This window comes from Oncorhynchus kisutch, linkage group LG8 (genome assembly GCF_002021735.2).
Source record: "Oncorhynchus kisutch isolate 150728-3 linkage group LG8, Okis_V2, whole genome shotgun sequence".
Lineage (NCBI taxonomy): Eukaryota > Metazoa > Chordata > Actinopteri > Salmoniformes > Salmonidae > Oncorhynchus > Oncorhynchus kisutch.
The window spans coordinates 53,498,090-53,511,351 of NC_034181.2; the positions used below are offsets into that span (position 1 = coordinate 53,498,090).

The window sequence follows — 13,262 nt, forward strand, 5'->3', positions numbered from 1 at the left end:
AAGAGTCAAGCCTTCTAGACTGCACCCTTGATGAGATCCGACATTATGAGTTTGGTGAAAGCAAATGGGTGGAAATTGGGCTTTCATCCATCCAGGCTTGTGAGACTGGTGATTGCTTCAAGGAAGTAAGGATGCATGCTGAACTAGTTATAGTACAATATGCAATATTTACAGGTGATCATTTTCAAATAATAATAGGCCTCATACCATTGATTCTTGAATAATATCATTTATAGATGCTTCATGAGTTTAGTACAGCCACAACGTAGCCCATTGTCGCACCCGGATAAATTTCAATGCTGCCACCTCAATGGTGCCACCTGCCAATGATTCTAGAAGGTGGGATAATTATGATTATCCGTCTACACTTGTAAAATATCCTGAATTACTCTTGCAGCCCATACACTTGGTTTACCATGAAGACAGTACTAAACTTATTAATGGAGTGTTTTTCTTGGGTAGATAAAACTACCTAAGAGACCTGTGGTATAGGTAGAAAAAAGATTATTACCTGTGCACGTGTTCATAAATGACTAATCCACAGATTAAAGGGGTAATCTGGGATTGCAATCTGGGATTGTTAACAAAATTGAACACTGGAATGTGAGATGTAATCTACACCTCGATTAGGCTGATAGAAGTCCTTATAATTGTGTTTAATGATTTCAATTTAAGGGTCATTATTTCTATATAGCCTACACTTTCTCGTTCTGAACTTCTAACGTGAGTGGGACGGGTGTGCCTTCATGGCAATGATGAAGAGCAGCTGCTCACCGATTTGACAGCTTCAACACAGTTACACCTCAGAGACACAGCCAAAACATCAGCTATGCATGCAGGTGTCAGCCATCGCCGGTTAACGTTTGACCTGATTGAGAGCTCTATACAATCCGCTTTAGTGGAGACTGCATTCACAGTAAGTGCTGCATATTTCAATCTGAAATGACCTTCACATTTTCTATTAAGAAATCTGTAACGCTTCAGATTTACAGATTGAATAGAGCCCCTAATCTAGGCCTAACTGTTTTACCCCAACAGAACCCAAAATAGAAGCTTGTTTCACACCATTGTTTGAAACTGTACAGATTTACATCCATTACTCCATCTATACATTTGAGAGGTTATGTTTCTCCAGCCTTATCTCTCAGCCAAAAAGAGTGGAGGGGTGCTGCTTTGCTGTTGTTGAATCCCAGATTGCCCCATTTAAGAAGACATGAGGATTTCAGTGATCCATATTCTCTGCAATTTGGAGAATGTAGTATTAATATCAGTAACATAAATTGTAATTATTTGCCTACCTCCTCATGCCTTTTGCACACATTGTATATAGACCCCCCTTCGTTTTCTACTGTGTTATTGACTTGTTAATTGTTTACTCCATGTGTAACTCTTTGTTGTATGCTCACACTGCTATGCTTTATCTTGGCCAGGTCGCAGTTGCAAATGAGAACTTGTTCTCAACTAGCCTACCTGGTTAAATAAAGGTGAAATAAATAAAAAATAAATAAAAACATCACCACAGATGTTTTCCTTGCTTTTGAATACAAACAACTCCTTAAACTGATTTTTTAACAGTGACATTGAGGATAAAAAAACATCTGCAGCATTTCTGCTTCCCCGATTTTCAAAACAAGTCACTTCTTTGCTGCTGACTGAAGCTTGAAGCGTTACAGATTCTGGTACGGTCATTTCCGATAGAGCTGATATGCAGGGTTTACCGTGAATGCAGTCTCTACTAAAGGGGAAACATTGCCTTTCAATTATGAAGCACGCTGTAAAGCTTAACTTCAGTGATGCGGATTGAAGAGAGCCCCTAATTTCCTCACCTTTGATCATGTATTTATTTACATGCCTTGGCACAGTCACGCTCAAATGAGATATTTAGAATTTTTAAGCGTGAAAGTTGGAGAGATAGCTGTGGAGAGGAAGGACAGAGAAAGAGATACAAACTTGTCCACTGTCTATAGCGCCACCATGTGGCCAGCAGTACATGCAGCAGGTGAACGCTGGTAGCTAGAGTTCCATTACTGAAATCTGCATGCCAGCTTCATTGATAGTTTCACTTGAAATACAAATTATAATTCATGGCTGTTCTTGTCTGTGGAATTTAAACAACAGATGTTGGCAGTTATAAAAGTGAATTTGAGCAATTAAACATAATGATTTTTGGATACTGGTGAATGTCATGTCTCCCAAAAAAGCCACACAACACTTCAAGTTGAAAACAATAACATTTATAGATTTATAGGTTATACATTTCATGATATAATAGCGATATATTATTATTATTGGCAAAGATACTGTACTCCAACTGCATTTCTATACATAAATACAAAATGTGAGGTAGGGCCTCAATGATTGATGATTTTCAAAATAAATAATTAATTTCACATATATTTGTATATGCTAAATATATATTTTTTTTATATCTGTCACAGAATTTAAAAACATATATTTATATCTATTCTCTATTTTCAAACCAAAGGATGGCATGGGCTGTTGGAGGCACATATCTATATCCATAGGCAGCAGTACCTCACATAGAACACACAGAAATAAATTACATTACCCAAGTAATTAGACATTTAACCTATGCATTCATAGGTCCACAATAAAGTGCCAAAAAGACACAACATACATAACAATAGGGATATACCGGTACCATATGAGACAGACAATAGGTCTTGAGTTACATACAATATTTTACTATTAGAGGTCAATGGTTACCTGAAGATGTTTTGTAACATATTGGCAAACATTAAGGATCACTAGGTGGGATATGAATGGCAGTATCTCAATCTCCTAAACACAAATAGCAAATTTTTTTATTTTTTTTTGTGTGTATTTTTTCAGAACCCTATGTTCTGATAAAAAAAAGTTGTTCTCCCTCTTTGGTTACCTACTGCCCAAAGTTGACCCACAGCAGAATAGCAATGGAAAGTTTATTATTTTATATTGTTCTTTGTGAAGGAAAATACCGGGGTAAACTATAACCCTGGTTTGTCAGTGCTTTGAGGAACATAAAAGCACGTAAGGAGACATGCGAGGGGGAGAAGGGAGGAGAGGAGGAAGCAGAAGGAAGAGAGCATACATAGACACGGAAGCACAGGAACACAAACAGCACAAGCTAGCTTTCTAACGTTTATTTTCCTGTTCAATCCTGTTGAAAACAGAAAGCTAATCCCCATGTCCTCAACGAAAGCATCAAATTGGCTACACAAGGACAGAGCTATTCCAAGCAGCGCTTAGATTTACATTTGACATTTTAGCCACTTAGTAGACGCTTTTATCCAGAGCGAATTACAGGAGCAATTCGGGTTAAGTGCCTTGCTTAAGGGCACAGCAACAGATTTTTACCTAGCCCGGGGATTCGAAGCAGCGACCTTTCGGTTACTGGCCCAACACTCTTAACCTCTAACTGCCGCCCCTACATGAATTGTTAGATGTTGGCCCAGCGCAAACGTTACAATCTATCACAGCGCAAAAATTTTCTCTTTATCTCTCTCTGTCATTGGAAGATAATGGATAATGTGTATACAGGAGTGTACATAGTCGTGATGCACACAAGGGTTCACTCTGAGACATAAATAATTTAAAAAACCTGACCTTCTTGTTTATTCATCCTTGCCTTCAAGTGAGTGGCTGTCAAACAAACACATTATTGGACCTGTTCTTTTTTTCACCCGCAACAGAACCATCCCTAGTCTTTAGGGGGGCCTTAAGCTGAATTTTTGTTGGGGGACCCCCACCTCAAGGGCAAAACATTTTAGTGGCCCCGATGTTGATGATGGGGATAACTTAATTTGATTTATAGTACATTTCCTGCAATTCTACAAATTCTGCAAAGGGGCGTAGAGAAAATGTTGCAGTTTTAGAGTAAGTTTGCTGCAATTCTACAGATTTTGACCCAATTTAAAAATAAAGAAAAACCCTTCAGTAAGTAGGTGTGTCCAAACTTTTGATGGGTACTATATATATATATATATATATATATGTCAGTACACACTGCATAATTTCTAGGCAGTTAGTTTAATTTACATGTATTGCCTATTTTATAAAAGCCCAAAAATTATATATATCATAATGTGCCATAGGTCAGAGTCTGATGAATACCAATGTTTCTCAGTCTGTCAATTGTATTTTTTGTGCCTTTTTGTTTGTGGAGAAGTTTTCATTATCACTATACACAAAGATAGAAGAATAAAACAATCACACACACACACACGCACATGCACACACACACACCTCCATAAGGAGTAGTCCAGATGTAGTGGAGATTTCGAGAGCTTCAAGTTCCTCTGTGTACACATCACTAAGGAATTAACATGGTCCACAAACACCCACACAGTTGTGAAGAGGGCACGACAATGCCTCTTCCCCATCAGGAGGCTGAGAAGATTTGGCATGGGCTCTCAGATCCTCAAAAAGTTCCACAGCTGCACCTCGACTGGCTGCTTCACTGCTTGGTACGGCATCTGCAAGGCGCCCGACCCCAAGGCGCTACAGAGGGTGGTGAGTACTGCCCAGTACTTCACTGGGGCCGAGCTCTCTGCCATCCAGGACCATTGCACCAGGCGGTGTCAGTGGAAGGATAACAAAATTGTCAAAGACTTTACACAAGCCATAGACTGTTCTCTCTGCTTCCACACGGAAAGCAGTAACAGTGCACTGTTACCGTCTGGAATCAACAAGACTCTGAACAGCTTCTACCCCCGAGCCATAAGACTGATGAACAAGACTGCTAAATGGCTACCCGGACTATCTGCATTGACCCTTTTTTGCACTAACTCTCTTGCAGTGACTCTTGCACTGGCTATGCACACACACTGGACTCTACCCACACTCACACATACTTACACTGGCACCCCAACACACAAACACACACACACTACATATGCACACACACACACATAACACACGCACACATGCATACTGATGCCACAGTCACTTTACCCCTACCTATATATACAAATCTACCTCAATTACCTCGTACCCATCGACTTGGTACAGTTCCTCCATAGCCATTTTACTTTATCTCGTTACTGTTATACGTTAATCCCTGTGTATTTATTCCTTGTCACTATTTCTATAACATTTTTTTATCTTTAATTCTGCATTGTTGGAAAAGGACCCGTAAGCATTTCACTGTTAGTCTACACCTGTTGTCTATGAAGCATGTGACACATACAATTTGATTATATTTTTTTTGCCATGTGCAGTCGAATATTGCCATTGCAACATTGTGACACAGTACACATTTTTCTTTTGGAATAGAGATCCCCTCAGAAAGAAAGGGTTCTGGAGTAATGGCTGTGCATGGGCAGGAGGCAGAGGACAGACCATTCTCAGGTCAGGGGTTAGGGAGAGAAAGGGCAGGGTATGGTATGGGTGCCTGCCAGAGAAAGCAATGTTGGAGAGGAGGGCAGCCCCACTTTGCTATAGAGTGGAGGAGAAAGAAGAAGGGAGCAGGAGAGGTGGACAGCAGAACCGGGAAATAAAGTGGAGGATGTGTTGGCTTGCTTTTCTCGCACCCACATTGAATGGAAAGAGGAAGGAAAGGAGAGATGAAGTGAAGTGGAGAATAGGCAAAAGAGAAGGAATAGGTGGAGGAGAGGGCAGTGGTAGGCTGCTGCTCTCTCTCTCCCCCGGTGCCCCTGCTAATGTGGTGGTGGTGGTAGTAGTGGAGGCTGCTACTGGTAGGTGCCCAGCTGGAAATCTTTCGGGGGCAGTTTGAGGCCCAGGGAGTTGGATCCATGGGGATCCATCATGTTCTTGTAGCGCTCCCCTCTGTGCTTTGCCAGGAAGGGACCCCAGTCGGGCTGAGGGGAGCACACCAGCTTCAGACGCTGTGGAGGGGAGCGGGGGTGGGGGGGGTGGAGTCACACACTTGTTTCAAAATATAACATAATAGAATCAATGAAGTTGCGGAAGGTCAAGGGTAGAGTTGGGTGGAAGAAATTACACTAGGACCGTGCTGAGAGATATGAAAATGTTGGGAATGGCAGTTGTTCGTAACACTGAAATGTCTAAACGCATCAAACCTTTATAGAAAATAATGATTGAACATACAGGAGATTTTGCTCAGACTTACTGTATGTGAGTACAGTTGCGTACACATGCACGCACACACAGCTCAAACACTTTGATTAATGTGTGATGTAGGGAACTTCAACAAGCACAGCATGGGACTGCTAAGTGTCTGTGTGTCCTGTGCCGATCCGCCACCAGTTATCAGTGGACCAGGGCTGATATTTCACTTTACTGCACATTAGAAAATGTATCGCTGACATCAAACACTTCTGTGTGCATGCCAAATGCCACCCTATTCCCTATTTAGTGCACTACTTTTGACAAGGGCCCATAGGGAGACAGGGAGGTCATATTGCAGAGGGATAGTGTGGACCGTTTGTTTATGTAACCTGTGTGAAATGTGCAAAGAAATATTATTATACTACAGTAGAACCCCAAAGATACAAACCTCAGAGTTGTCAACAGAACAGGCAATATCAAACTGAGACGTGTATTAAATACCACAAAAAAACTTCTGTAAGCTACAGACAAAATGTAAATGTTGCTTACATCTGCTAAAAACACGTAAGTATTTACAGTTCAAAAAACCATTTCTTTACCCCAGGACATTTAAATGGGTGACTATCCAGGAAAATAAAGAAAAAGTAGCAGATCCGCATAGGTCTGAAGTGTATTTATGGGACATTCAAACAGGCTTACAGTACATGTGTGCATGTGTGTGGTATTGTGTCCCATACATACCTCCATGAAGCTGCCTGGGGCCAAGTACATTTTGATGACAAACATGATTGGGATCCAGATGACAGAACACACCACCATCAGCCAGCCCATCACCATGGACCAGGGGGGGTAGGTGTAGTCCTCATAGGTCATCACCTTCCACTGGTACAGACTCAGCCCCAGGATACCCTGCAAGGAGAGAGAGGAGAAAAAGGAGAGGAGAGGAGGGTTAGGAAAGAGAGTAGAATCAAGAAGGAGTGGAGGGGAGATTGAGAAGTGAATGAGGCGGAGGAGGACTGAAGAGAGTGAATTAGTGAGCTGAGGAAGTGAAGGAGGAGGTGGAAGAAAGAGGGTGATCAAAAACAAGAATGGTCCAGCACCCAAAGGACATCCAGCAAACTTGACACAACTGTGGGAAGCCTTGGAGTCAACATGGGCCATCATCCCTCCTCTGGTTACATTTACTTTAATACAAAACCTAGGAGGCTCCTCAGCCCCATCCATAGACCTAAAGAAAGGGTAATTATGGCGACTTCCAGAGGATGTCCTGCAACCAATCAAAGCTTTTGCAGTATGAACTAACTTGTTGTCCATCCAATCAAAGGATCAGAGAATGAACTTAGTACTACTTATGTGTGATTTAGAAGCTTGGTGAGTTGGTGACATCGTTGGATAGATTGAGATTGAGGTTGTAATAGTTGAGCATTTTTCTGATATTATTAGGGATGTAGCAATTCCAACTACCTCTCATAGTCTCACGTCAGAATTAAACGTTCATCCATGTTTCTCAAACTTAAAATGTTGAAGTTGTTACAAACGTCAAAGTTAAAAGTGTTTAAGGTTAAGTTTAGTCATTCACTCCAAAATCTTAACTCTGTGGGATAGGCTTAAAACAAAAATCGCAAAAACAACTTCCCATCACTGAATTCGAACTTGCAACCTTCGGAATCCGAGGCAGAGGCTTCTGCTCATCCCCCATCCATCGACAACGCCCTAGCAAAAGGTAGCAGCGCTCACTGTTGCCCCTAGTGGCCGGTTTTCACGTTATCTCCTGATGTCCTCAGCCATGGATGGACGTCGAATACTTACTTGTATCAGGGGATACCTGGTTGAGCGATTCACTAATATGCAACGGCCCCAGTTCAAATGTTTAAGATATGAGTGCATTGGTCCGCAGGAACCCAAACCGATCCGGCCTATTCTGCGTATTTCTGATCTTGCACATTCAAATGCTTGTGAAATGGCTTGTGCAATATAAGGCTTTATTAGTCGAGTGACAACAAATTTGGTAGGCGCTGTTGAAAAATGTGTTTTACCGGAATAAAAGTAGCCTAACTCATCTGGCTATAGCCTACCTGCTGATCAGGGCTAACATTGGATTTTATTTTTATTTTTACAAAATAAATAAATAGTTGTAGTAGTTGTGCTTTAAACAACCAGTATTTAGATATATACCGGGTCAAGTTGATCATTTCATAACTAAGACAGGAATCACTACATGGTCGAAGTGGGAGGAGAAGCACTCTGTAAAATGGTCTAAATTATGAAATTTTGAGACAGGGGTGAAATCTAAAATGGTGCTATTTATTCATTGGCTATGTCATTGCTAATTTTTTAAGATGAATATTGATACATTACTAGCTCAAACTCTTTTAATCTGGTAAAATGAGATGGTGATTTCAGATCAAAAGTGGTCTGATAGTGGGGTGGTAGATGCACCATCTTTACACACAAGTAAGCTCAGACAGATCCTGCTCAGAGAGGCCCAGATCATGAGCTCCATCAGCAGAAGATTTTAATTTAGAAAACAGAAAATGAATGTGTCAATGCAAACGATGCCCCAAACGATCGAAAAAATGTTTTACTTTACCCCAGTCCTCAGCAGTCCAATCCCTGTACCTTTTGCAGAATATCAGTTTGTCCCTGATGTTTTTCCTGGAGAGAAGTGGCTTCTTTGCTGCCCTTCTTGACACCAGGCCATCCTCCAAAAGTCTTCACCTCACTGTGCGTGCAAATGCACTCACACCTGCCTGCTGCCATTCCTGAGAAAGCTCTGTACTGGTGGTGCCCCGATCCCGCAGCTGAATCAACTTTAGGAGACGGTCCTGGCGCTTGCTGGACTTTCTTGGGCGCCCTGAAGCCTTTTTCACAATATTTGATCCGCTCTCCTTGAAGTTCTTGATGATCCGATAAATGGTTGATTTAGGTGCAATCTTACTGGCAGCAATATCCTTGCCTGTGAAGCCCTTTTTGTGCAAAGCAATGATGACAACACGTGTTTCCTTGCAGGTAACCATGGTTGACAGAGGAAGAACAATGATTCCAAGCACCACCCTCCTTTTGAAGCTTCCAGTCTGTTATTCGAACTCAATCAGCATGACAGGGTGACCTCCAGCCTTGTCCTCGTCAACACTCACACCTGTGTTAATGAGAGAATCACTGACATGATGTCAGCTGGTCCTTTTGTGGCGGGGCTGAAATGCAGTGGAAATGTTTTTGGGGGATTCAGTTCATTTGCATGGCAAATAGGAACTTTGAAATTAATTGCAATTCATCTGATAACTCTTCATAACATTCTGGAGTATATGCAAATTGCCATCATACAAACTGAGGCAGCAGACTTTGTGAACATTAATATTTGTGTCATTCTCAAAACTTATGGCCACGACTGTAATGTATTTACATTTGCATTGCTAATTTCAATAGCAAATAGTTAGCTACCAGAGTGCAGTTTTCTCCACCAGAATGACTAACGCTAACAACAATATAGTGGATTTCCACTAAAGTTCCACTAAAAAGGGCAACTACAAGGAGCTTGCAGAGATAATTGCATGTTACATTGCTTTATTTGCTGAGCATATGGGAATTTCTTCTGTCTGAATAAACTTCCATCGCATCATCCTCCGGTATTTAATTAGCAAACGTGATAACACATAACTCCCGACAGACACAAGCAAAAACTCTTTATATAAATGTTGCTGCAGCCTAGGAAAAACAAGATGATTTTTCAGTAGGCTCATTTTTAAAAAGCAAGTGCATACAGCCTGTGAACCTTGTCTATCTGTTCAGGGCAAACAAATTGGTAACGTTATGTATACTATGTTATAGTCAATGTTTTGGTGTCAAGAGAAAATCTGAATGTGATCAATTTTGATATTCCAAGTTGGGCTGGCTAGGTTAAGTTACCAGATAAGTAAAAACTCTGTGCACCAGGGATTGTTTTGGCCCCATATCCTAATTTTATAACTGCTGTGATCCCTTCCCAACACTGTGTAAGTAGCCCTCATGTTTGGATAAATACCATTGTAGAATGATTTTACTCCCTGCTTGGACTAACTCATTCTTAGCTCTTTTGTCTAAATGTGTTATGCTTTTGTTTTTTTGTTTTCCCAGTCAAATCCTGTCCTGCCCTCAGTGGATGAGTTGAGCTCTTCTCCAACATGCATCCATGATGAGCCTGTCCTGCACTGAAGCCTCTGAACACCTCAACTCATGCCTCATACCCTGATTCAATCACTGCTGTGATCCCTTCCAAACACTGTTCAAGTAGCCCTCTCATTCCCATTCCCCATAATATTTTACTACAAATGTCTTTATTAAAAGTTTTAGGTTAAAATAATTCGTCTTTGACGATAGTTTAAACACGCTTTGTCGTCTCTATGAAGTACGTGCCTACACCATGGGTCTCCCAACCTCCTCAACTTTTCAAGCCACCAACCTTCACTGCATCTGTTTTGTCACAGTTATGACAACATTATGTAGGCTATAGGAGTGGAGCATTTCGATTAGCACAAACAACCTTTGTTATAATGGTGAAAAGTGAGGAAAACAATTTCCGTTTCAGTTGGGGAAAACTATTTTCGCTTGGTTCCCTTTCTTGGAAAACACTCGCTTCTGTAAATTGATGTTGGCCGCTAAATTTGAAAAGGCTGCAGTGAAAAGGGAAACACTTTAGTATGTGTGTTGTGTTTGTATGTGTGTATGTACACATCTGTGTGTCTGTACCTGTGAGTGAGTGAGTGAGTGAGTGAGTGAGTGAGTGAGTGAGTGAGTGAGTGAGTGAGTGAGTGAGTGAGTGAGTGAGTGAGTGAGTGAGTGAGTGAGTGAGTGAGTGAGTGAGTGAGTGAGCGAGCTAGTGCGCCTGTGAATATCTAAAACCTATTCCGTATAGATCGGACACAAACACATACAGTCAGAATGGTTGGAGTCACAAAGGCCCAGCAGATTCTCCAGAAGCGGTTTGGTTGGAAGCCAATCATCATTTCAATGTCCTCACAGAACCTCTGCAGGCCTAGGAAAAGGGGAATAGAGGGGAAAGAGGGAGAGTCAGTTAAATTGAATGCTCGATTGAGGGGTTGAGGGGAGTAGAGTCAATCTGACACACAGAACCTCCATCCAAAATGGCACCCTATTCCCTATCTGTATAAGCATCTGGTCAAAAGTAGTGCACTATATAGGGAATAGGGTGCCATTTGGGACGTGCCCAGAGAGTGAACCAGTTTCACCCAGAGCTCCAGACAAGAGAGCTCCACACAGGCCCCCTACAAGGCACATCCCTTCCCAGGGAGAACCTGGGACATGTATTATCCTCCAAAACAATGTGGCTTGACAATTGTCAAAATTGTTGTCAGTGTATTGACCGACAAACTTGGCGAGACGCGAGTCACAAGCAACACAATAATTTCACTGGAACCACCTCTGCTGATGCTGTGACTGATTGGAGAACAGTATGTACAGGTCTGCTTCAGACCTGATCATGGTCCACTAGAATGGTAACAAAGACATCTAGTGGTCAGAATGAGAAGTGCTCAAGCCCCCTGTCAGAGAGGGATAAAGTTGGCCCTAGACACTGATCTAAGGTCTGTTTGGTGTTTTTACTCATAACAGATTTAAAGGAATAAAGGATTTAAAGCTTAAGTTGAACCTAGATCTGTGCTTAAGGGCAACCTAGGCACCGGGTCTGGAGCCTCTTATTGCCAATTTACACTGAGACAAAACCTGTATTTTTTTCTCTCTCTTTTTTGACAGTCTTATTTTATATGTGAAATGGATAGTGGGTAAAAACACTGTACATTTTCACCATAGAAAACCCAGCTCGAGACCTACTCATGAATCCTGTTTTTTCATAGACCATATAACTAAAAATCAGGTATCAGGTCTGTGATAATGGAGACGTGTTTATTTGCAGATAAATACACTACAACATCCATTGTTTATTAACACCTCCCTCATTTGAATTGCAAACAGCCACCATGGTTTAACAACCTAAGCACCACACACTATAAGTCCTGTTTCATTCTTGTACATGTGCTTTCTGTGTTTATGTTGTTTAGCCAAGACAAAATGGCAATCAATATTGATGAATGGCTTTGAGGCTTATCTGATTCTGATGTTGATAAAGTGAGGTAAGAGTGGAATGAATTTGCAGAGACAACGATCTGAAGTTTTGCAATATTTTTCCCAATGTTTATAAAAATAATAATTTATGCCATTTAGCAGACACTTTTATCTAAAGCGACAGTAGTCATGAGTGCATCCATTTTTCGTATGGGTGGCCCCAGCAGGAATCAAACCCACATCACTTGGCGTTGCAAGTGCCATGCTATACCAACTGAGCCACACAGGACCACAGTTAGGATTTAGGGAGGGTAAGCTGATCGTAGATCTGCACCGAAGAGCAACTTCAACTGGAGCTACCAGAGAGCAAGTTTATTATGGTCAGGTAAACAAAAGGTCAAAAGTAATGTACTTATAATTATTCCACTACTCACCATAGAAGTAGGAGATTCCGATTAGCTCACAGATGGCAATGATGACCAGAGAGTAAGAGGCAGCATACGTGTCCACCAACTGGAGCATGTACATCCCATTCTGTTAAACACACACGCACGAATCGTACACACACACATACACACACAACGTAAGCCAGTGATGCAGATCCAGTGATGGGTGGGGGGGGGGATCTCTCAGGTGCATCCGAAATAGCACCCTATCCGTTAAATAGTGCAATACTGCATTATATAGGGAATCGGGTGATATTTGGGACGCATCATCAAGAATGAGGCGGCAGGTAGCCTAGAGGTTAGAGCATTGGACTTGTAACCAAAAGGTTGCAAGATCGAGTCCCCAAGCTGACAAGGTAAAAATCTGTCGTTCTGCCCTGAACAAGGCAGTTAACCCACTGCTTGTAGGCCGTCATTGAAAATAAGAATTTGTTCTTAACTGACTTACCTAGTTTAAAATACAATGTGTGTGTGTGTGGCCACACATACAGTGCCTCGTCAAAGTTTACACACCCCTTGCAGTTTTCACCTTCTTCTGCCCTAAAATTAAATTATAATTTTTATCCAACTTACCTAGCTACGCAACCTGCTCCATATATTCTAGCATTCTCCAAATGATAAAACATCTTCTCAGCTAATAATGCATTTTTAAAAACATGTCTTGATTGCGTATGTCTTCACACCCCCTTGGTGGATGCGGCTTTGGCAGCAATAACAACAGTGAATCAT

At 41.5% G+C, this 13,262-nt stretch overlaps 1 protein-coding gene across 1 annotated transcript in view; it reads right to left on the reverse strand.

Moving 5' to 3' along the window:
- Positions 1-2,218: 2,218 nt before the first annotated feature.
- The window catches only part of LOC109895302 (sodium- and chloride-dependent glycine transporter 2-like), a 45,753-nt gene continuing 34,709 nt past the window's right edge, over positions 2,219-13,262 (reverse strand). Inside the window, exons 11-14 of the mRNA XM_031830547.1 lie at positions 12,522-12,621; positions 10,941-11,041; positions 6,772-6,939; positions 2,219-5,846 (exon numbers count right to left, since the gene is read on the reverse strand). Coding sequence (XP_031686407.1) covers positions 5,691-5,846; positions 6,772-6,939; positions 10,941-11,041; positions 12,522-12,621 — 525 coding nt within the window. The 3' untranslated portion in view covers positions 2,219-5,690. The remainder of the gene's footprint in view (positions 5,847-6,771; positions 6,940-10,940; positions 11,042-12,521; positions 12,622-13,262) is intronic.